This window comes from Camelus dromedarius, chromosome 24, assembly GCF_036321535.1.
Source record: "Camelus dromedarius isolate mCamDro1 chromosome 24, mCamDro1.pat, whole genome shotgun sequence".
In the NCBI taxonomy this organism is placed as follows: Eukaryota; Metazoa; Chordata; class Mammalia; order Artiodactyla; family Camelidae; genus Camelus; species Camelus dromedarius.
Genome location: NC_087459.1, coordinates 16,240,982 through 16,266,293, shown reverse-complemented (window position 1 = coordinate 16,266,293; position 25,312 = coordinate 16,240,982). Strand labels below are relative to the sequence as shown.

General features: G+C 41.6%; 2 protein-coding genes across 17 annotated transcripts in view; one reads left to right on the top strand and one right to left on the bottom strand.

Annotated features, from left to right (window-relative positions):
• Positions 1-3,525: 3,525 nt before the first annotated feature.
• LYRM1 (LYR motif containing 1) lies at positions 3,526-24,503 on the bottom strand. Of its 9 annotated transcripts, none has more exons than XM_010982553.3 (6): positions 23,456-23,764; positions 12,153-12,202; positions 9,852-10,013; positions 9,598-9,684; positions 5,811-5,903; positions 3,526-4,683 (listed from the first exon to the last, which is right to left on the bottom strand). In XM_010982553.3, the coding sequence occupies exons 3-6, from the start codon at positions 10,008-10,010 to the stop codon at positions 4,567-4,569; spliced, it is 456 nt and encodes a 151-aa protein (XP_010980855.1). In that variant the 5' UTR covers positions 10,011-10,013; positions 12,153-12,202; positions 23,456-23,764; the 3' UTR covers positions 3,526-4,566. The 9 variants fall into 9 exon arrangements, with proteins under 9 accessions (XP_010980855.1, XP_031288963.1, XP_010980856.1 ...); XM_031433103.2 differs by having other exon boundaries at positions 9,852-10,010; XM_010982554.3 differs by lacking the exons at positions 12,153-12,202; positions 23,456-23,764 and adding an exon at positions 24,349-24,503.
• Positions 23,966-25,312, top strand: part of DCUN1D3 (defective in cullin neddylation 1 domain containing 3) — a 35,862-nt gene continuing 34,515 nt past the window's right edge. For 3 of the 8 annotated variants that reach the window (XM_031433097.2, XM_031433096.2, XM_064478496.1), the window contains exon 1: positions 23,994-24,156. The gene's annotated coding sequence lies outside the window, so the exon portion shown is untranslated. Of the gene's footprint in view, positions 24,157-25,312 lie in introns of all 8 variants that reach the window. The other 5 variants (XM_064478498.1, XM_064478497.1, XM_031433098.2 and 2 more) reach the window with 4 other exon arrangements.

Sequence of the window (25,312 nt, the reverse complement as noted above, 5' to 3'; positions counted from 1 at the left end):
TTCTCCCCAGGGCCAGCTGGAAGAGAATCCTGAGGGAGATAAAAATCAAAATCTTGATGTATTACTTCTCAACTAACTTTCTCATTGTAGCTCTTTGGCTCTAAGTGGCTACTTTCTGGGCATTCCATTGGTCAGTTCATAGATGAGCAAAGACATAAGACTTTTTGAGAGTCTTAATGCGTGTGACCTGGCTTCCCTGGCTCTTCACTAGAAGAAATGTCCTGATGTGGGATCTTTGACTTTTCCTGAATGAAACTTCTGAGGACCAAATAAACATATTCCAGAAAGCCTGTTTCTTCATGAGAATGTGAAGCCAATCAAATTCTGATTGAGGACTCTGAATTCTGAGATCAGCAAATCATCTACGTAATCCTAGAGATTAAATGCAAAAGGGGAATATTTCAAATCTTGCCGGGGGCAATAGACAGAAAGAGCCACTCTCCTTTGACTTTTTTTTAAGAAACACAACTTCTTCCAGTAGAGGAAAGAAAATCAGAATTGATAGATAGCTGGAACTGCCATATTGTGCATTATTCCAAATAAGATTGTTAGTCATGTGAGATGGAAAGATGGTCAGGATCCCAAATCCCTGATTCTTGAACTGGTTAGGTAAGTCACATTGCAAGCTGTACAGCAGTGAGGGGGTTGCTAAAAGAACAATTTAATTTTAATTAATTTTAATTATCTAACTCCAGCTTCAGCAACAAAAAGCTGAGGGAAGCAGGGACTGACTGTTTCATTCCTCAGGGGTCAAGGGACAGAATGTTTCCCTAAGATGGATTAAATTTTTGTAATTGAAAAATTTCCTCTACTTGGAAAATAAAGATTGCCCTAAATTTGAGGTCATTTTCTACTGGGGCAACTAACGTTTCTACTTGTGGTAATTAATGTTTCCCCCTGAGAAAGAGCAGTATGTTCTTCAGAAATCCTGGTGAATTAGAGGCTGGAGTCCTTGGGCCAAGATGACCAGAGATCAGCTCTGTGAGAAGCTGTAGGCCTTGTCTATAAATAGCTCAGCGGATGACATGAGACAAACCTTGTCACTAAGCTAGTCCTTGCTATTTAAAAATCTGGGCTGTTGTTAGTTTTCAGTCCCTGTCAGCATTGGAAAAAAATTTCATTGAAAGAGGGGATGCAGTCCCCGGATCATAAGGATTGTTCAGCATACACAAATCAATCAATGTGATACACCACATCAACAAAAGAAAAGACACAATGATCTCAATAGATGCAGAAAAAGCATTTGATAAAATTCAACATCCATTCATGATAATAACTCTTACCAAGTGAATATAGAGGGAACATATCTCAACGTAATTAAAGCTATTTATGACAAGCCCACAGACAACATAACACTTAGTAGTGAAAATCTGAAAGCCTTCCAGCCAAAATCTGGAACAAGATAAGGATGCCCACTCTCACCACTTCTATTCAACATGGTATTGTAAGTCTCAGCTACAGCAATCAGATAAGAAAAGGAAATAAAAGGGATCCAGATTAAAAAGGAAGAGATGAAACTGTCATCATATGCCGATGATGACATATATAGTTACTATATATAGTAAATCCTAAAGACTCCTAAATTTCTAGTAATTTACTAGAACTGATCAACAAACTCAACAAGTAGCAGGATATGAGATTAACATATAGAAATCTGTTGTATTTCTAATTAAAACTACAATGAGATATCACCTCATGCCAGTCAGAATGGCCATCATTAAAAAGTCCATAAATGATAAATGCTGGAGAAGGTGTGGAGAAAAAGGAACCCTCTACACTGTTGGTGGGAATGTAAATTGATGCAGACACTATGAAGGACAGTATGGAGGTTCCTTTAAAAACCAAAAATAAACTTACTATCTGACCCAGCAATCCTACTCCTGGGTATATATCTGAAGAAGACAAAAAATCTAATTTGAAAAGATACATGCACCCCAGTGTTTGTGGCAGCACGATTTACAGTAGCCAAGACATGGAAGCAACCTAAATGTCCATCAACAGATGACTGGATAAAGAAGTTGTGGTATATATATATACACATATATGTGTGTGTGTGTGTGTGTGTGTATATATATATATATATATATAATGGAATACTACTCAGCCATAAAAGAATGAAACAATACCATTTGCAGCAACATGGATGGACCCAGAGATTACCCTACAGAATGAGTAAGTCAGAGAAAGACAAATACATGATGTCACTTATATGTGGAATCTAAAATATGAAACAACTGAACTTATTTACAAAATAGAAACAGACACAGAAAACAAACTTACAATTACCAAATGGGAAAGGAGGGAGAGAGGGATAAATTAGGAGTTTGGGATTAGCAGATACTGACTACTATATATAAAAAAGATAAACAACAAGGTCCTACTGAATAGCACAGGGAACTGTATTCAGTATCTTGTAATAAACCATAGTGGAAAAGAATATAAAAAAGAATATATATATCTGAATCAATTTGCCATACACCAGAAACTAATACAACATTGTAAACAACTATATACTTCAGTAAAAAAAAAAAAAAAGAAAGAAAGAAAAAAGAAGAAGACATACAAAAAAAAAGAGAGGGGATATTGGGGATACCTTAAAAGACCAAAGATGGAGATTGTATAGGGTTGAAAAGAAAGTGGAGAAAAATTATAAACAAACAGTTTACATGGAAGTTTTGGTAGGAAATTATGTTTTGTATAACAAAACATGCATCTTTACAAAGGAGACAAGACATATAAAATTCACGTTTAGTTCAGATTCCTGGCACACAGAAGACACTTAGAGGTTAGCTAGCAGTTAGATGAACTTTCATCTTTGAGGGGTCTGGGTAGGAAGGACAGTTTCTACCCTCAACAGGGTAAGACACAAATTGCATTGTCAAAATCACCTTGAAATACTTAGAAAGGGACCAATATGGAGACAGGCAAGACATGTTTCACTCAGTTCAGCACAGCCAGTTTTTCATCCAGTGCAAGAACAGGTCACTACTTCATTGACTGACCACCAGATAAATTAGTTGTCTTAAGTTCACAGACCTTATGTTGCTTTAGAAATACTTTAAACATCAGATCCACTTCTGGGCAGAGAGATGCTTCCACAACGAAATCAGATGGAAGAGTGACTTGATGGAACAGCAGACTGATGTCTCCTAATTCAGGTGAGGCTGGGGTATGTACTGAATGGCCATGGAGTGGCCAGCATGTCTGCCAGCACATTTAAATTTTTTTCTCTTCACCAAAGGCCTGTAACTGCATTTGTGTTAAATATGCACATGCTATTTCTTTACTGACACAGTATTTTATTTGTTCTCCATGTCATCACCAAACCCTGCAATTGTTACTCACCTGACCGTGAAAAAGTATGCTCCTGCTCACAAGAAAATGTTTTGAAATTGAAATATGTGTATTTTGGATTGAATATCTGTGTGACAAGGGAATCCTAAATCTAGGTGTGGGCAGGAAGTTATCAACTGCCGCTTCTGAGGATCACAAGGCTGTTTTGGAAAACAGTACAGAGAGACCAGAATCAATAGAGATTTGTCTTTACTGGTGATGCCTGTCCTCTGTGGAGGTAAGAGGGAATGACACAGATGTACAAATGACCTGCCATAGTTATCTCGCCTTATCCACACATGCAGGGGTAGAAGTCCTTTGTGTTTTTGTTTTTTAATTGAAGGACAGTCAGTTACAAGGTATCAAATTCTGGTGTACAGCATAAGGTTTCAGTAATACATATACATACATATATTCGTTTTCATATTCTTTTTCATTATAAGTCATTAGTGTTTTAATCTCTACTTGTCCCATTTCTGTTTAGACATAATTTGAAAGCCAGCTTAGCCGTAGTACTTCGTAATTATGTTAAGGTAAAATTCTCATAATGAATGCAGTAAGAATTTCTAGTGAGCCTTTCTGATCCTAAGTGTACACAAAGTAATCACGGGTTTTTAGATAAAGTAAACTAATGCATTTAATTCATGCACTTTCGCGTATGTGTATGTTGAGGGTAGGGAGAGGTCCCATATAAAATTTCCATGAAAAACTCTGATTGATCCAATGATGTATTTTTAAAGGGGAGTTTATCTGGAAATTGGAAGTGCCCAAAGATAACAAAGCACACACAAAAAGCCCACTTTTAAGCAAATCTATAACTTGGAAAAAAAAAAAAGTTAAAAATATTCTGAGGGTAGTATATAGTTTTATAGTATCCAGGAGAATTCCTAGCAACTGGCTACTTTATTCATGCCAGCTTGCATGTCTGGTGAGCGGCATTCCCATGAAGAGTCACCCCTCAGTCTTCTCTCCACTGGCCTTAGTCTTGTTTCCAAGTGATGCTTCAGGGAGGAGGCGAGGTCCATGACCTCGAGGGTTGGTGTCCACTCAGGCAGCAAGACCCTGAAAAACTGTAGGGGTGTGTGAGAACACATCATGGGATGAGCAGCAGTGCTTTGGAAGTTTTAAGAAGATACTTGGGTTTTTTGCTTTTAATCAGGAAGGATTTTGTTATCTGGTTTACATGCAAGGCCTCGCTGGCTCATCATCCTCAGAAATAAACTTTCTTCTGGGTTAGGAAACCTCATCGTGAGACTTGAGATATATTGGTTTGGAAAGCTTCCTCAATTTCTCCTGGCTTCGAAGTCCCCGGCCTCGTAGTGGGGTAAGGCCCAGAGGAGGCAGATGAATCTGAGTAATAAGAATAATTATAATATTAAAAATGATCATTATTGCAGCAGCTTAAATTTCACTGAAGATTTACTAAGAACCATGCTTTCTGCTGAGTGCTAAATCTGTTCTGACTTACTAGTCCTTATAGTCCTGACACATTATTCCTCAATATAATATCATAGGGAATTATTACTCTGACATTTATGTATGAGAAAATGGAGGCTCAGAAGGTTAAAAAAAAACTTGCTCAAGGTTATACATTAAGTGGTGGAACCAGGATTTGAACCCAGATCTGTCTGATTGTGCTCTTCTTGGCCGTATTTCCTACACGGAGGAAAAGCCACAGATCACACAGTGAGATGAGAGTCCACTGAAGGTGAGGTAAAAAGTGTGTGCACAAAGATGATCTGTGCATAGTGGAAAATTGGGACCAACATACATGTCCACTGAAAGGGTGCTGGTTAAATTGTGGCACATTCTTACAATAGGATACAACGCAACCACTTCATAAGATGGAAGCAGAGATACCCTGAAAAGAGGAAATAAAACAGTCAATGAACAGTGTGCCTAGGGTCCCATGCACTTTAAGTAAAGAAAGTGCATGTACGTGAGTATAGGAAAAAAGAACAAAAGGATGTATTACCAAACTATTAGGTAGAACCAATGCAATATAAAATTGCTGTTTTTGCAGGTCAAGAGTAGAATACTGGCACTTTCATATGGTCCAACTTAACAGTTATATAGTGGTCATTTCCACAGGGTGAGAATTTTTGGCAGTTTTCACTTTCTACCTTACCTATTCCTTTAAGATTTGAATTTTATTCTTTTATTAACAGTACGCCTGTATAAGGAAAATAAAAATATTTCCATAAAGAAGGTGAAAGTCAGAAGAGAAAGCTATATAAATGTGAGCTGGCTTTCCCTTCCGTACGTGGGAAAGTCGTATGAATAGGTGGAATCAGGCATTCACTGACATTTTGTGATGGGCCGGTGGCCATGCAAGGATACCTTATTTCCAACATGCCTCCTACAGCAGCCGTAGACGTTTCAGCAAACACTAGCCTTCTTGGTACACATTCTTGGAAATAACTGGGTTGACAAGGATAAGTAAGTACACACCGCATGTTAACTGGAGTCACACTTACTGGTCTTGGATAAGGAATCTGGTAATGTAGTCCAATTTCAATCCTGGCTGTACATTCATCTATACACTGTTTAATCAGGTCTGCGTCTGTAAGCTATTAAAACGGGGAAACAGGTGGAGCTGTTAGCATCTTTTCAGTGCCACATGAAGTATAGGTGTACATTTTCTTATACTTTTTCAGTTTACCAGCCAGTAAATTAAATATTGATACTCTGAAAAATCAAAAGCAATTTAATATAAAATTTATTGTGGATTAAACTTCTAAAAATTATTGAGGGTAGGTAATGCAAGCAACATGGTAAAAATAACTCAAATAATACAAAAGGACAATGTGAAACAAAGTCTCCATCTTCCTCCTGCCTCCCAGTTCCCCTTCTCAGAGACAACAATTATTAGAAGCTTCCTGTTTGTCCTTCTGTGGATATTCTACATATATATACGTACACCTCTGTAGACTTAGTATGTTTTCTTATCAAAATTACAGCTCATTTTGTGCTGAACCTTGCTTTTTCACTAACAATGTGAAGCTCCTACATTTATACATTCAGAGATGCCCCGTTCTCTTTAATAGCTGCACAAAATTCCAACATAAGGGTGTTTTAGAATTTAATCAATCTTCTACTAATGGACATTTAGGTTATTCCCAATCTTTGCCATCATAAACAATGGATCCCTCCTAAAAGCTTTTTGGCTCACATGCAAATATATGAAAAAGGTAATTTCCTAAAGAGAGGACAGCTAGGTCAAAGGGTCCATGCATTTTTAATTCACACAGATTTTCCCTGGAGATTCAAATTACCTATAAGAGGTTGTACCAATTTATATTCCCAGGAACGATCTATAAATTATATCCCTGCCAACAATGAATAAGAGTGCATCTTTACACTCTCCCCATGTGGCTCAGACTTTCAGGTAACCCAATTGCTTCCGCAAGTGCTGTCTAGAAACTCCTTGAGTAAGATATTGAAGAATGATCCACTTTTTATTTTGAACTGTAAACTGTCTTTCTCATTAGCGAGGGTTGAAGAAACGACTTCTGAAATTCCAAAACAGCCAAATCGTGGTAGTCCAGTTTCAAGTAAAGAAATGAAAAGCTCATTCTGAAAAACAGAAAGCCAGGGAGGAGATGGGGAGAAACACTTTCATTCCAAGGTTAGAAAATGAGTCAACACGTGGTTCTGCTAAGAGTTTACAAGTGTGCCTCAGAGCAGAGCTGAGGTTGCATCAGCCCTGGATGTCACCCACAGGGAAGTCTGGGCCAGTGCGGGTTGGAAATTCCAAGGGCGTTCCTGTCCTATGGTACCTCCTGGAGCAGAGAAAAGTTCCAGGAACTACAACACACAGAATCACAGCTGAGTCCCTTGGGGCAAAGGCTCAGCTCTCTGACCTCTGTGTTTCTCAAAAGCTATTGCTCTGATGTCCACCTTGGGAATAGATTTCCATGTTCCCATTTGCCCATTAGGATTCAGAGAAATAAATGAGATACTTTTGAATTATTATTAAGCTCTCACAGCAAGCAAGGTTACAAGAGACTACTTATGTCTGTATGAGGGATTAGGGAGAAAGAAGCCCTTAATAAAGATATGGGTAAGGAGGCTGATGGCTTCTGGGGCTCCAGCTGTCCATCTGCACAAGCTGGGTTAGAGTTCCCCAAATTCAGTCCTTTAGAGGCTGCCTGCATGATTTTGCCCTATCCACACACTACCTATACTAATATTGAACTTTTTTCTTTAAATAGACTCTCTCCTAAGCATAGTATTTGCAAAATTGTCTGATATTCTATTTTCTTTCTACTACATGGTAAAACAAGTATATATCTTAAAATTAAAAACCCATGTACCTCCCCTACCACAACAGAATGATCTCACTCGGGTACCATCACTGGCACACACACCTCCTTCTGGCTCATACCACAATGGGCCAATTCAAGCAGAGGCAAATGAAGGATTTATTATTGCCTTAACTGAAAACCCAAAGGGTCTTAAGCAGTCCTTACGTGAGTGAACCTGCAAAGGTTTACTGGGTACATACTACTATGATATCCCCAGCACCAAGGCTGGACACTCTGAGGCCAAGTTTTGAAGCCTTCAATGATCAAGGGTATTACCTGGGCAGAACAACTGGTACATGAAGCTATAGAAAGGTTACCATGGTATACGGACTAATATATAAAAATTCAGAATGGCTGGCCCTCATGGGGTTGGGTGAGGGCAGAGAACTTGAGGTTGACTCCTTGGAGGAGGTCAACTGAATCAAAGTATTTGTAAATGCTCATTAATTTAGTGACAGCGACAAGGCAGGGCCCATGGGATGTACTAGAAAAGTATAAGACGTTGTCTGTGTGCTCAAGGAATAGACAGTCTGGTTAGAGAGACCACACCAACATAAATGAAACAAGAAAAAAAAAAAAAAAAAAAAAAAAGAACATGACCAGCTAATTAGGGGCAGGTGTAGGTCAATGGTTTGCAAACTTTTTAATCATCTACTCCTTTCAATAAAAAACTTCTGAGCCCTTAGCTCTCATATATGTATTTATAAGTTCATTAAATGTATTAATAATTCCTTTATAAATATATACAAAATAAACATTTTAAACGATGCAACAAAACTAGAAAGAAACAGCACTTACAATATGTTATTTCTATTCCTCAAAGGACTGTTCAGGACCTCAGGGGGTACATAGACACTCTGATGGAGTACGTGTGGTCTATGCTAAGGGCAGAAAACGTCTGGAGAAGCTGGAGGAGGGTCAGAAATGTGGAAAGGAGCTTCACGTGTCGTGTGGTATTAAAAGCAGAGGGGCTTCAGGGATTCGAGAAGGGAAGTATATTGGGAGGGTTCCTGGTGTAGCTAGCACTCACCCAATTGTAATTTTACATTTCTTTCCATCTAACTCTGAAACACCTTTGAGGGACCCTGTCTTGGTTTTGCTCATTTATATCCCTGATGTCCAGCCCAGTGTTTGGAATATGGTAGGCACTCAAATATCTGTTGAATGAAGAATGAGAGCAAAGGGTCACAAAGTAGTGACAGGAGCTATGACAGAAACGGGCAAGCTGGGGAGGGGAGGTTTCATGTGGAAAGATAAGTTCTGCTTTGGGCCATTATGCCTGTGGTGAGTTCCTGCAGGTGGCTGATGAGAGGTCAGCTGGATACGGGAGCTGGAACCATACAGTGGTTGCATGGTCTTTGGGCCTCAGTGCAAAGGGCTAACCTTCAGAGGACCCCTACAGCTGACGGGAGAGTATGCAGAGAAGACAGGGCCTAAAAGGAGATAGAGACAGGGGTCAGAGAAGGGAAAGTAAAAAGAGTAGCACTGTCAGGAGGTTTCATGAAGGGGAACAGTGATAGCACTGAATCCATGGGATCAATAGGAAAGATGCAAGAAAAGTCAGGAGCCGAAAACCTCTTTCTATGCTTAGGGCCAGGCAGCCTTCCTAAGGAGCTGACAGCTAATAATGCTTTATGGTTTATTGGGATGTGTCAAATCAAGCCTCTTAGAAATGGCTTTTGGCTCCCTAGTGTCTGGATGTGCACTTCCATTCAACTAACTAATGGAGGCACTATTTGACCCAATTCTGTGGTTCCAGTTGGCAAAGCCACTCTGCTAGCCAAAGAGGCTGGAGTTCAAATCTAAGTTATGAAGGGAAGCCTGCATCTTAAGTCTATTCCCTCCCCTCTGAACTGGAGGCTCTGAATAGCTTATGAACTTAAAAAAAAAAAATTAACTGCACACCTCCTGTGGGAGTGGTCAGCAACAGGCACAGTGTATGGGGAACCAATCCTACCCTGAAAACTCTCATTGGCTTGACCCATGTCACCTGGCTCATGGGGTCTTCTGAGGACGCTGAGTCACTCACCAGCTGGACTGAGACCTGAAATGAGTGAAGAGAGACACCCGGGGTGGGCTCTGCTTTTAAGTGGTTGGGCAAGCCAGCCATTTGTGCTCCTCAGTCCTCTCAACTTGAGGACAGAAAAGAAATGAACAGACACCACAAGAAATTGCTCTCCTCCTTGCAATCTCCAACTGGGGCCTACTTACATTTTTGTTTTTCTGGAACAGCGTTCTGGCTTCGTTTAATATGTACTGTTTTTCTTTAATAGTGTCTTCCATCTGCCCTGACGCAGCCTGCCACTTCCTCGCAAGCCTGAAAATTCTGCGGTACAGGCCAAGGACTTCTTGTCGAGTTGCTGTTGTCATCTTCTGACCCACCAAAATAGAAGAGGGAAAATTTGCATAAAAATTCAATTTGACAGTAGGTAGTCAAGCAGATGTCTGTTTTTGTTTTTTTTTTTTTAGTTAAGCCCTTTAATTAGACTAGAAATAACTGCTCTTTCTCAACAGATCTGTTTGGTAGCATTGCCAGAACGGTGTTGTTGGCATACCAGCAATCTCCTCGCCGGCCTTGCACATCATCCCATGGTGGTGGGTTGCTCAATCGTGCTGTTTGTCATGATGGCCAGTTTTATGAACATAACAAAATCAAAATTCATATTTACTGTTCTTTAAACCAGTAAATTATTTTCCAGAATATCTTAGGAATGATGCTTTTAGTGTGTATTCTGGTAAAAGAATACTAACCTATGTGCCTAGGAGAAGGAACATTTTGAATAACTGAATTCTCTAGTTGAGTGAGAACTTGAGTTTAATGCAGAGACTGCAAACTCAGGTGCCTCTGGGGCCTGACAGGTAACAAAATGAAGGAACCTGGCTGGGTGGGGACAGTGGTCAACTGGAGAGGATGTGTCCCCTTGAAAGAGGACAGTCACTACTCAGCCCCAGCTAGTGACTGCCATGTAGAATTGAGGGCCTAAGAATGACAGATTTCCTGAAAGCTTGACAATAGGTGGTAATCCAGATTTTTAAAATATGAAATTTCAGAAAAGATGGCAGTTTATTATTTTCAGAAATGCTGAGTACCAGATGGCCAAATATAGTGAGTCTGTAGGCTCAGTTCCAGCCAGAGACTGTCAGGTGGCAATGTCTTTTCAGTTCATCATAACCTTGTTGAAAATATTTCTCAAAATGGTTTGTCTACTTTGTTGTCCACATGAGAACTGTAAAATAAGCACAACTGAAAATCTTTCTGATGACTAACGATCTCGTGGCTCCCTCTGGGTTTTTACTCTGAAACATCAGTTTTAATTTCAGAGGACATGGCTAAGGAAACCAACTCAAGTATATTCCCTGAAGCCAACTGTATTTTTAAAACTTAAATTCCTATTATTTTAAAGTTATTTTTATTATAAAATATTTCAGATATATAAAAAGATATAGATAGTAATATAATTAACAGCCATACATACACAAAGAACCTGAAAGAATAAATTATGTACACAGTTGAAATTTCCATCGTATCCCTTCCAAATCAAACTCCCCCTCCTCTCTCTTAGAAGGAACCACTATCCTGAATTTGTTGTTTATCTTTCTCACATGCATCTTTACACTTAACTTTATAAAGTATTGCTTAGCAAGTTAAAAAAATGTATATATATGGGGTATTATGTCCTTTATTATGTCCTATTACACCTGGCTTTTTTTTCACCCATATTTGTACGATTCATCCCTGTTGTTACAGGTAGCTTTAGTTCCTGTATGCTCACTACTGCAGTTCAGTCCACTGCATGAACATATCCCAACACGCCTGTCTGTTCTCCTGCTGATGGACACTGGGTGTTTTCTTTTCCTTTTCTTTTCTTCTTTTTATTTTATTTTTTTACTTATGCAAAAACTTCAGTCTATTTCTTTACTATTTACTTGTATGTCTAAAAGACATTCAGGTAGATTGGCCAAGATGGTGGAGCAGGAAAACTCTGAGCTCACGTCCTCTCAGGGACACACAAAAATTACACCTATTGAGGGGAGGGTGTAGCTCAAGCGGTAAAGTGCATGCTTAGCATGCACGAGGTCCTGGGTTCAATCCCCAATACCTCCTCTAAACACAAATAAAACTAATTACCTCCCTCCACCTAAAAAATAAATAAATAAAAATATGCATTAAAATACCATAAAAAAAATTACACCTATTGTTGAAAAAGACCAGAATCTAGCAGAAAAGATGTTCTACAACAAAGATATAAGGAGGATAATTACAGCTGCAGGGCTTGTCTTCAAGGAGCAATGGGTCTGAGCCCCACACTGGGCTACCAGGCCGGGGGCCTGGCACCAGGAAGATGAGCCCCCGGAACATTGGGCTTTGAAGGCTAGCGGGGCTTCCTTTTCAGAGACCTAGAGGGCTGTGGAGTATAGAGAATCCACTCTTAAAGGGAGCATGCAAAATCTCACAGGATTTGGGACGTAGGGCAGAAGTGGTACTTTGAAAGGAGCCTGGGTGACACCCACCTCCTGATCTTGGAGTCTCCCAGAGAGGCAGGAGGCAACTGGAGCTCATGCTGGAGACACAGACAGTAATGGCAGCCGTTTGGGGGAGTTCATTCTACCACACGGACAGTAGTGCTGGCAAGCATCATTTTGGAACCCTCCCTCTAGCTTATTAGCACCTGGCCCTGGCCCCACCCACTAGCCGGTCCACTCTAGCACTGGGATGCCTCAGGCCAAGCACCTCAGTAGGCAGGGACATAGCCACAAACCCGCAGGCAGGCTGCCTTAAGACTCCCTGACATGGCCCTGTCCATTAGGGGGCTCAGGACGCTGCCCACACACAAGTATGCAGAAACATCCAGGAAAATACCAAGTGTTCTAACAGTCACAGCATAGGTGTCCTAAAAGAAGAGAGAGAAAAGGGGGCATAGAACATAACTGAAGACATAATAGCTGAAAATTTCCCTAACTTGGGAAAGAAAATAGACATCCAGGTATAGGAAGCACAGAGAGTCCCAAATAGGATCAACACAAGGAGGATCACAGCGAGATACATTGTAATTAAAATGACAAAAATTAAAGATAGGGAGGGAATATTAAAAGCAGCAAGGGAAAAGCAACAAGTTATATACAAGGGGCCTAATGTAAGGCCATCTGCTGACTTTTCAGTAGAAACTCTGCTGGCCAGAAAGGAGAGGCATAGTGCACTTAGACCGATGAAAAGGGAAAACCTACAACCAAGAATACGATACCTGGCAAGGCTTTTATTCAGATTTGATGGAAAGGTCAAAAGTTTTACAGACAAGCAAAAGCTAAAAGAGGTCAGCACAACCAAAACAACCAAAACATCTTTACAAGAAACGCTGAAGGGACTGTGGTACGTCAAAAAGAAAAGGCCACAACTAGAAACATGAAAATTATAAAAGGAAAAAGCTCATATGTGAAGGTAAATATACAGTAAAGGCAGTAAGTCAGCCATGTACAAAGCTAGGAGGAAGGTTAAAAGACGAAAGCAATAAAATCATCCGTATCTGTAATAAGTAGGTAAGGGATACACAGAGCAAAAAGATGTAAAATGTGGTGTCAAAAACAGTAATCATGAGGGGTGGGGAGTAAACATGCAGGGTGGTTAAATGCATCTGCAAATAAGAGATCAGTAACTTAAAAAAAAACCGTAATAGATATATAGATAGATTACTATATATAAATCTCACGGTAACCACAACCCAAAATCTAGAATAGTACACACACCAATAAAGAGAAGGGAATCCATCCTAGAGAACCTGCCATTGAAAAGAATGTATATTCTGCTTTTTTGGGATGTAATATCCTAAAAATGTCAATTAACTGTTCTGTGTGTCATTTAGTATCTCCATTGCGTTGTTGATTTTTTTATCTGGACGATCTGTCCAATGATGTTAGTAGGGTGTTAAAGTCTCTGACTATTATTGTGTTCCATCAATTTCTCCCTTTATGTCTGTTAGTATTTGTTTTATATATTTAGGTCCTCCTCTGTTGAGGAGTTAATGAGTTAATGTCCTCTTCTTGTATTGTTCCTTTTATCATTATATACTGTCCTTTATCTTTCTTTATGGCCTTTGTTTTAAAGTCAGTTTTGTCTGATATGAAGATTGCTACCCCCTCTTTCTTGTCATTTCCATTTGTATGACATATCTTTTTCCATCCTCTCACCTTCAATCTATGTGTCCTTCACCCTAAAGTGGGTCTCTTGTAGGCAGCATATTGTAGTTTCAGCTGCCTGCATAATCTTTTTATACAGTCCCAGTTGTTGAGTGGGGCTTCCTCTTTGCTCATCACAGCCCTGAAAGGGGCCAGGTTTGTTTCCCTGTTATTGGAATAAAGGCTTCCACATGGGTTTCTGAACCATGGTGTGTGGTAGGTGGGACTGGGGTGCTTCTGCTGGAAGAGGAGCCACTGAGTATTCCTCCACAGGAGATGTCCATCAGAGACTGCCCTCTGTGGTAGTGTCTGTCACTTGTTAATATTTTATAATAATTTTAAATGCAGTATAAATCCATAATAATTTTGAATCACTATGTTGTATATCTGAAACTAATATAAAATTGTAAATCAACTATATCTCAATTAAAAATGATTTTAAAAATAAAAGAAATTCAAGGACGATAGAAAAAGAAATCCCACTACTGGAGGATTGTTATTAATTAGGTTTAGGAGATTGAATACTGTAGTGCCTTTAACAAAGCAAGCAGCCTGGAAAGACGAGGACAGATCTGGTGAGTGAGTATCCGGGCCAAGCACTGGGATATCTTATTATGAGTCCCGGACTTTCCTCATATGGTTCACATGGATCAAGAAGTAGGCTGCTCATTGCCCTTTGAGAACAAGACTCATTTCCAGTCCAAGGGGAAGGGGTAGTACATGGAGATTGTACGCTTTGGGGTGATCCCAAGCTTATGAGAAATTTGGGCAGCTAAAGAAAGCATGGGAGCTGGAAGAAGCTATGTGTATCTAGAAATTCTAAGTACTTGAAAGAAATTCACCTTACAGAGAATTACTCTTTTGAGTTTGAGTGCCCTCCTACTTACCCTGACCCTGGTGACCTTTCTTATGCAACGAGGAATGAACCAAGGCTTAGTCATTTGACGGAAAGCTTGAAACCACTACTTCATCCAATTAAGAAGTTAAAAGGACTGAAGTTATATTCAACAGCAATTCTCACATCTGTTATACCTCACAGGAAAAAAATGCTTAAAAGGAACTCATACAAACCAAGAGAGATCATCATGCTTTGTGGTTAATTGTAATAAAACCCCAGATGACTTGATAATTTTCCTGGTAAGGAAACAGATCTGAATTTCTGGCTTTCCCTAAAACTCCATGGTTTCATATGAGTCAGTTCCTGTGAGGGGCTAACAGATGAAACTTCCTTGACTGCATGACACTTGGGCAAAGTGAAGGAGGTCTGGCATATTAAAACAGCAGCAACCTTCTCCAAAGTCTGACTTTCATTTGTTTCTTTCTACTACCCTAAGAACCACAGCTTCAAACTGTAACTGATCATATACCATGTTCTAATACACAAACCCTGCAATTAGGGTACTTAAGGTAACAAGCAGGACAATTGTTACTTACTAGGACTATTTTCAAAACTTTTTAATGTTTAAGTGTTTTGAAAACTAATCCTGAAAGGGAGATACATGGTTTCTCTCTCAACATCAGGTGACCCAGAAAACTCAAGTCCCAAAGATTTCCACAGAGTCTAAGGCTGTATTCTCCATTGTATATTATTAACAAGTGGCTGTTACAAAACCTGTGATTCTAGAAGCAAAATCAGCCATATATAAACAAAAAATTAAGAAGCTTTTTTCCTTTTGGTTCATATTTTTGTTCCTAGGAAGCAACTTGTTTAGAAAAAGTGCCTTTTCCCTAAGAGTTTTTCTTCCTATGGAATTAATGGCTTGAAACCAGCATTTATTCCTCTAAAACTGTTAATGATCTCTCACTACTGACGCAAGGACGTGTCAGCTCTTCTCTTTCTTCACCAGTCTCAAGGGTTGATCTGATGCAGTGGGGTCTGCTGGGATTCTCCCATAGGCAACATCAGGGATATTAAATTGTTTAGAGGACCACATTGAACTGTAGTTGCAACTGCCTGCATAGTCTATTCTTACAGAACTCTTATAGTTAAAGTTTTATAACTTCTATTCTCAGATCCATATTTCTTCAAACTCTGCTTTTCACTTCCTTAACCCTCAAATCCTAGAATGAGGAAACATAAGAGATATGAAGTATGTCTGGGAGGAACTGTGAGTGGAAACAGGATCCTTTCTTAAAATCGTACCTCATGTATAAACACAGTACCAGGAAAAAACTCATTACGAAGCACCTACCATGGGCAACCTGTGCCACTAAGAAAAGGCCAATGTTGCTGCTAGTGCGTTTTGGCCTCAGGTCATAGTCGTAAGTTTCCCCTAAAACAAGCATCCCAAAGATTGGTTGGGGAGGTAATTTTTTGAAGTACAATAAAATATTTATTTTCTTAGTGTGATTCTTTTCATGTATTTTAATAGCCCATCAAACTCATGATTGAAAATGATTTCAATTTTGTAGTGATACAGAGCTTCCTTTCAATAAATGCATTATAGAAATTTTAAAGTTGATTTAAAATATAGGTACATGATAGTAAATATTGTGATGTGGAGTCTCGAAAAACCAAAGATTGAGAGTTGCAGCTCTAAGACACCCTGCTGTGTCATGCCACAGTGTTTGTTCTGGCTGAGCCTTCCACTTAGAATGCCTGTGTTCTGCTGGCCACACCAGCTCGTGGACACCAGTTCACTCTCAAGCTTTTCTGGAGCACCTTTTTCTCTGCTTCTATCACAGCCAGCTATTGCTCTTTAACAATTTCATCGTCTTTTTCTTCCTAGAGTCTGAATTCCTGGAGGGCAGGGATGGCATTTTGCTCACTAAAGGGATAGTGATAGTGATAGGGATAGTGATAGTGATAGTGATAATGACAGTGATAGTGATAGTGATAGCAATAGCTACAACTACTTTGCACTTACTCTGTGCTAGTCTTTCTAGGTACTTTACATATATATATTAACTCCCTTAATCATCACAATTCTATAAGGTAGACACTACATTATCCTGTTTTACAAAGGAGGAACGGGATGCAAAGAGACGTTAAGAAACTTGTGTGAGGTCACAGGGCTAGTAAGAGGTGGAGCCAGGATTCAGACCAGACCAGATGTCTGAAATCAGAGCCCCAACTTTAAATCACTAAATAGGTGGCTCAATCTCAGTAAATGAGGTTGAAATGTCTGTTGATTGCTTTAAACAGTTTAGCCAGTTGACAAAGGGAACTAAACAATTCTGTTTCCTTCCTACAAAGAGCAAGATCATGTTTTTTGCACCTTAGAGTAAATTGCAATAACCCTTTTATAAGGTATCCCATATACCATCTGCCCCTCCCCTCCAAGTGTCCTTCTTCAGTAGTGATGTTACACACCAGTACCTTTAGAGGCAGCTGTGCAACTGGCTGGACTGCTCTGCTTTCTGTTTCCTGGCAGCAGCCCTGTCCCTGACATGCCAAAGGGAGCTGACATCATAGAAGAGGCACCAGCCCTCATTTCAGTGCCCATGTGCCAGGCACATGTGGTTCCAGGCATCCCGTGACAAACAAGCAGCCACAGTCCCTGTCCTTCTAGAGCTCATATCCTAATGGCAGAGGCAGATACACAGCAAAACCATTTCTGATGGTGATATGTGCTGTCAAGGAATGAAACAGTAATACGATATGAGTGGGGGTGGTGGTTATTTTCTTTTTGGGTAGTCAGTGACATTTGATCTCTGTTGGATGGTGTTAAGGAATCTATTAATTGGAAGAGTTCAGGGGAAGGTGATGCAGGAAGAAAGAACAGCAGGAAGAAAGGCTATCAGGTGGGAACCAACCTCAATGTGAATGCAGTGAGAGCTGACGGGGGAAGTGAGGCCACAGGTGGACAGGTTGGGGGTCTTGGAAAGGAGCTTTTGATTTGTAGTCTGAGAGCAAAAGGAAGACATTGGTAGGCTTTAAGCAAGTGTAGTATCATGGTCTGATTTACATCTTTTGAAATGTGCTGAATTTCAAACTGTATCATAAGTACTTCTGATTCTACCAGTCTTGCAGATGAAGTCTTGCCTAATGCCACCTAACTGACAGGAGAGCTGGGATTAAGAGCCAAAAAAGGTGGATGATGATTTCCTTGACTGCAAGCTTTTCCCTGTTTTTATTTTGGAGCCAGTAATAGGAACTTGAAATAGGCAGTGATCAAGCTCCTAAAAAAAAAAGAGAGAAAGAAAAAGAAAAAAAGGCACCACCCACTCACCCTTCCACATGCTGTTGAGAGTGAAACATAGTGAAAGGGTCTAGGTACTTGGCATGTCTAGATTGGGCTTTGCAGAAGGCCTGTGGGAGATTTGCTAGGAGTAGGGATTTCATCCACTTCACCGTTTTCCCTAACTTTGAAACAGTTTCCTCCACCTTTGGAAAGACCATCCCCGCATGCACATTTAGAAGTTTAAGAGCAGAGATGAAAATTGCCTCTCCTCAGATGAAATTTATAGAAATATGACTCTGGTCTCAGGAATGTCAAAATTCCAAATGTTGGACTCCCATGAGGCTTTGCCGTCTACTGAAGAAAAAGTGTTGCAGTACAAACAAGGGACAGAGCAGGCAAGGAAGATTAACTGACTTTCAAGCTCCGGGTGGAAGGAGACTCCTGTTCTTTAAAGATATGCCCCTAGTTGTAAATTTAAAAAATAAAATAAAATAAAATAATAATAATAAAAAACAATGTAATGCAGTCAAATTTCCCTCCCAACTACTTTGTGATATATATATATATTTATTGGTGGAGTCAGGGGAGAGTGGAGATTGTGAAACTCAATGAAATCAGTCTTAAGTGTTCATTGTGTACCAGTGGAGACCTAGCCCATGTCCTGCTGCCCCATCTCCTTAGATCTGGAGCTGCTTCTTTTTGCCAAATGAAGGCCCCAACTCACACAACTTAAATATCCTCTCTTTGCCTACCTGCTGATTCTCATCTTTTGGCTTCCATCCCTTTTTGATGGGTGCCTTCTTCACACTGGGCCAGCATCCCTGCTATATCCCGATCATAATGTTCATTGTACTCTACTGTGATTTTCTGCCAGACTGACTTTTCTTCCTCCACTGTGTGTGTTTTGGGACTGGGAAAGAGATGGAAGTTTGGGACCATGTCTCAGTGAGTACACTCCTAGGGCTGGCACAGAGTTGGAGCTTGAAATATATTTGTTAGAAGAAAAAAATTACCCACATAGAATAGTCACCAGTAATTTTCATTCTCATCCTGAGATACATGCAGTGGTATTTGGACCAGGATTCCCATCTGAAGACCCTAGAGCATTTAAAAATACAAATTAAGCCTCACAATGATGTTTACAAGACTGGCACTGTGGGTGTCAGGATAAAGAAACGAAGACTTGTGTTATCTGGAGGCAGCCTTATCACTTCCTAGGGCAGTATACACAGCTATAATATAACCCTCACCCTTAAGTTCTTTTAAGGCCAATTAGTTTTTTTTGGTTTTTTCCCAGTGGACTGAAATGATATACTATGTTCTCAGGAAGCTTAAAACCAAATATATAGCAAAATGGAGTTCTGATACTTATTTTCTTGAAAAACAATCCTTTAGGGGAATAAGGTCCATTGCACTTAGATGACTAGGGGTCAAAACCAACCCAGAAAATCATAATTTAAAGCTTTTGTCATTTGGAAAAACTTCAGGGAATTAAAGTGTTCCTATAATGCCAAACCAAACATTCTCTTGCCTTGGATAGCAGAGTAGAGAGTGACTACCTTGGTTTTAGGCATTCAAAGTTTTTCCACACATGTAAGGAATAGAAGATACAATACAATGAACTAGTGGGCTGTGGAGTGAATCTGGGTTTGAGTCCTGACTTCACCGCTTTGGGCAAGTTATTAATCTTCCTGAGCCTCAGTTTCTTAAATGGGGTAACAACAGAACATTCTTCAAAGAGATGCTGTAAGGATCGTTCATGATAATCCATTTAAATCACTTAGCATTTGGAGTTAACAAAGGCAAATGTTACCTGAATAGGAGGAAATAAAGGAGGAACAATGAGGCCTCTTTTTATCTGTGCTAAGCTTTGTCTGCAGAAGAGGGAAAGAAATGTGTTGCCTGTTGGTGAATTTACTGCTTTGTGGTAGTAATGGATTTTCCTAAAGCTGTTTCCCTCTGATCATTAATAATCCCTGTATAGTAAAGGGCTATTGTTCTTCAGTATGAGTAAATAACCCTGTTGGAGGCATCGCTTATCTTCAGACCACAGTGCATACTTCTTACTGGAAATACAATGCAGGTGCCAACACCAAAGGCATGACCAAGCTTCCCTTCCTATTCTTCTTCCCTTATCTCTTACTCCTTGCTTATCCTTCCGTGCTTTTACTCTTCCCTGCTTTCTGGTGTACACCCATATCCTACACAGTACCATCCTTACCTAAACTGAAAAGCCTTCAAGCTCAACTGTGTGCCCCCTCCCTCTGCCACACACATACTGCATGAACTTGTTTCCTGACCTGGAATCAGTTTTGGGTTACCAGAATCCAAAAAGGGAAGTATAATACCACACGCTGTTTTGCAAATCTCAGGATTTGCTTGTGTGGTGTACTGAATCATACCACGGCTATTATCTGAAACAGTATCTTTTTACACAGAAAGTGACAATATGGTGTGTCATATAGGGGTCAGGGAGGAGAGGGTAGATCATATTTTTATCTTACCTAAAGGAAAAGAAATTAGGTTAGGCTCTGTAACATGGGAAATCTTCAGAATATAGGGAAAAACCAAAAATATTTATGTCTCAAAGGTTTCTAAACTATCCCAGACAAGATCATATAAGGCAAGTACATTCACTCTAAATATATCAGCAAAGGAGCACACACAAGATTGTAGTTGCACTTCCAATCAGGCTATTGTAACTCAGAGATATACAGCTATTTGCCCCCTCAGGTACAGAAATTCTAAATGGAGACCAAGTTTCAGTCCCTCAACTTAAAAGAAATGGAAGTATCTGTTTCCTTATCAGCATATTCCATGAGATGAAGACAAGGTAAGGGGCAATCAGAAGTGGTGAGAACCAGTTACCAGAAGTGGGGGGGGGGGGGGATGTGGGGAGGTGTGTGTGTGGGGCGTGTGTGCGCGCATGCGCGCTGGCAATGAGTAAAAAGTAGGTCAAGGCTAAAGATCAATCTGCCATTCATTCATTCATTCATTCATTCATAACTACCCAGATTGGAAACAGATAAAAGGGCTCTAGTTAAAACATTAGATACACCTAACCCTTAATCCACCCATTTGATCTATAACCCTAACTGTGCACAGAGGGTCTCTGCCTTCACGACAGTTTCCAAGTACCCTCTAACTACCCAGTGAGCAACCTTCCTCATCTGCATAGGCACGGGAGCTCCTTACTAGACAAAGTTCCTTGAGAGCAGGAGCAATGACTGTCCATCTTTACATGTGCAGCATGATTGGCACCCAGAGTAACTTCAAGTTCCTCCAGTCCAATACTGACCAAGAGAATGTGCTCCAATGATGGAAATATTCTATATTCTCACTGCCCAACAGGATAGCCACTGGCCACATGCAGCTATTGGTTACCTGAAGTATGCATCTGAGGAACCACATTTTAAATTTTATTTAAATTCAAATAGCTGTGTGGAGCTTGTGGCTAGATATCCTGGAGCTTGTGGCTACATATTGACAGCAGAGATTTAGACCAACAATTGCAAATCAAATGCCCACAGGGGTCAGGCAGGTAAATGAAGGAAGACTCTCCTCGGCTCCAGCTGACTATTGTGCAGGAACCTCAGGCTGGTATTGCCAGATTGTCCCATTTTTCAAATGAAGCTGAAAATATGGGTTTTGATATCCAATTTTTAAATGTTGGCAAGTAAATTTTAAAGAAGAATTTAAATCAATTTGTGGACCAAACCATGTTTGCAGGCAACATCTCTTGCCAGTTTGTAATCTGTAATCTAGGCCCACCTCTTAAACTCAGAGAAAAGGGCCTTAACCAAGGCCACTCTGCTAGTCCGCAGCAGATCCAGGATTGAACCCCAGGCCTTCTGATTCTTCTGATACCCTTTATTTTATAAGATCAACCATATCTAGTGGTGGAGGTAGCAGCAGCAGCAGCAGGGACAAATGTCCCTTTGTCAGAAGCCGTTGAAGTCCATGGTTGATATATTATGGACACAGTGTTCCTACATGTTGGGCCCTATGGGCAAGGCTCTGTACTGGAAGCCAGCAGGGCACAAAGAAGAAATAGTTCTGGGGGTGGGAGTGGTGAGAATGTCTCAAACCTATAAATAATTAACAAGCAACGTCAGGCTTGCTATAATGAACACAAATCACCTAAGCAGGAGTCCCAAAGCATGGCCAACTGGAAGAGGAAAGGAGGGAAGAGATTTGGGCCAGGCCTTAAGGATGAGTCTTGCTGATTATGAGGGTAGGTCCCACTATTCTAGGATATTATGGGTCCTCCTTTTTTAAGGCCTTGTTTGTGTTAAGTCTCCTTTACTAGCTTTTTCTTCTCTGGATCATCTCCAAAGGTAAAGACTCCCAAAGAGTTTAGGGGCCCTCTTCTTCATCTGCATCCTCTTTTTATGTGATTTAGAAATAAACTGCTACATTTATTATCTCTCTGAGTTTTCCCCTGACTTAAGATACCTAACTTCTCCACATCTTTGCCTGGATGGTTAATAGACATCCCAAAACTAGTATGTTCAAAAGAATAGTCTTCTCAAACTGCTTTCTCTTACAAGTCATCCTTGGTTTCTTCCTTTCCCATACACTTCACATTCAATTTGGCAGTAAGCCCTGCAAGCTCTACTTGCAGTATAAACTCTGAATTTAATTCTCTCCATTTCCACTGTCAGGTCTCCCTCTGCCTACTGCAACAGCTTCCTAATAGGTCTGAATACTTCTATACTTCTCTATGCAGTAACTAAGAATGATTTTCTTAAAATATAAATCAGGTCTGGTCACTCCTTCTTAAAACCCTCCGGTAATATAATAGCCAAACCCTCCCCTTGGGCTAAAAGGCTCTGGTTGATCAGAAGCTGCCACTTCTCCATCACAGACCACGCTGGCTCTAGTTCTTTCCTTTCTGCTCCAGGCACCTGGCGTTTCCTTCCTCAGATCCCTTCCTGTTGGATCTTTTCTCCACCTAGAAAGCTCATTCCCTGGCTTCCTTCTTTTCTTGGTTTTCTGCAAAACCTGGCCTCCTCTGAACAGCCTGACCCAATTCAGAGTGGCTCTTGCCCCATCTTCTACCACTTCACCTGGTATTACTATCTTTGAGGCATTTCTTTGATTTACTTTTTAACTTTCTCCCAGACTCGAATAAAAAAATCACTGAGCAACGCCTTTTGCGGACCAAGAGAATTAAGAAGCTGGTCGTCATTTTCCATAAAGTCTCAGTATCCTGCCTTAGGTCAACCTTCCTCAGCTAGACGCCTCTTGCCCCCGGATTTGCACATTCGGAGGGCCAAAGGATTCAGAGAAGTCCCAGATGGACCCCAAACCAGGCCTCCCCTTCCTGGCCCTCGAGCCGCTTCCGTGGCAGGTTCCCGAGGCCCGTGGCGGTGACACCAAGCCGCCCTCGCGGGGCTGGGGTCACACAGGCTCGTCTCCTAGCAACGTCGCGCCCCCACCCCCACCCTGCCCCTGGGGAGCCAACCCCTTTCCCCCCAGTCTCCCGCGCCAGGAGTCAGCGTCTCCATCCTCACTCACTCTGCGTCAGTCCAGCCTTCCCCCACCCACAGAAGCGCCGCAGCCTACGGCGGGCAGGGAGGAGGCGGCGCCGGGAGCCTAGTAGAGCCGCGGCCGACGGAGCTCGGGCAGGTCCGGTAGGACAGGCCGGACCACGCCACCGGGCGGACCTCTGTGGGAGCGTTAGTCCCAGGTCGGGTGTAGGCGCGAGCCTCCCTTAAACTTCAAACTCTAGCCCACCCCGCGCCTTATACCCAACAATACAGCCAAGTTTTTCCTTTCCTTTTCCCCTCCTTTACTCCTTTCGCTCTCCTCCCCCCATTCTAGCCAAAAAAATGGTCCAGCCCATCTTCTCCGAGCCCTCCCTCCGCGTCGCTACGCCTTTGCCCTTACTTGGCGACGGCTTCGTACGTCTTTGCATACGTCATGACGTAATAAACCACTCGTTCCCTCCCTGCCCCTCTCCTATTCCGCCTCCTGAAGCGGGCGGCCTGCGGGGTTACCGGAAGTGATGATGCAGGAGGCGATGGAGGGGGCGGGGCTTCGGGGCGGCCGCCGCCGGTGGGCCGCAGATGAAGAGGAGGCGGCGGCAGTGGTGGAAGAAGAGGCGGCGGCGGCGGTAGAGAGCCTGGAAACGCGAGCGGGGATGGTAGGTGGTTTGGACCCGCCGGGCCGCCGTCGTTTCCAGAAAGGGTTTGACTGGAGGAACCTCTGGAGCAGCTGTGAGTTTGAGGGGGGGTGTTGAGGAAAAGGGGAGGCATTGGGAGATGAAGGGGCGGGGGTTGGGTACCTTCGAGAAAGAGGGGTGGAAGGGGAGGAGTGGAAATCAGCGCCTTGTCTGGACTGGTCCCTCTGGAGGAAGAGGCTGTGAGGGGAGCCTGTGGCGTGTCAGCCGTAGGTCTCAGAAAACTTACCTACTGTCCCTGCCTCCCCACCGCCAGCACCCCTCAACCCAGGGCCTGGGGATCTGGGGACCGGAGCTGCCCTGGAGTGGGGTGCAGACTCTGTTCCTCTGCCCCTGGTAAGCGCCGTGAGGTAGGAGCCCAGGCGGGAGGTGGTGGGTGAATCTACAGCTCCCTCCGCCCTCATTTCCCTCCCCACCCCCATCCTTCTCTTTAATCATTAACAGCCCTGGAATTAAGGGGCTCAGACCCGGAGGCCTTCCTATGCACCTTTGCTATAAACGATAACCATCTGTGCCCGAGGTAATGGGGCTGGAGGCTTTGCCTGTATCCTGTATAGGAAGTGAGACAGGGTGACAAATGTATTGTTTTTTTTTCCATTCCCCCTTACCCCCCCCATCCTCCCCCCATGCACACCCCTCCTTTCCACTTCAATTCTCCGTGTCTAGGTGGTAATCGTGGTGTTTTTTTTCCTTTATGGCACTTGGTACATTGGTTACCTCTTTTGAATTTGGTGTTCCGCCTCTATCCCAGATCTTAACTACAAGCTCTGTAATACTTCAGTTACAGGCTGTGTTTCTTTGGGAGCACCTCTCAATGCCTTGTCGCTCCCGAGGAAGATGAGCATTTTCTCTTACGGATGTTGAATTCCAAAGCCCTTGCAAGGATTCCTAAATGGCATCATAGCCCAGGAATCAAGGTCTCTTGCTCTAAATACTTTTATGTATGAGGAATTTAAATGTTGTCAACTCTTTCCAAAATGATTTGATGTTAGGCTAATTATGGATTTCTGTGTTTCTCTCCACCCACACTTCATGCTGCACTTTGGAGAACAGAAAACCCCATATTACATTTTTGTTTCTACAAGTGACAATAGCTCTTTTATCTTTTTCTCCATTTGTGTGTCTGGCACACAAGTCTTCAGTGACACATTTGGCTTGTTCTGATTTCCATCTTATTTATTTAACTGATTCTT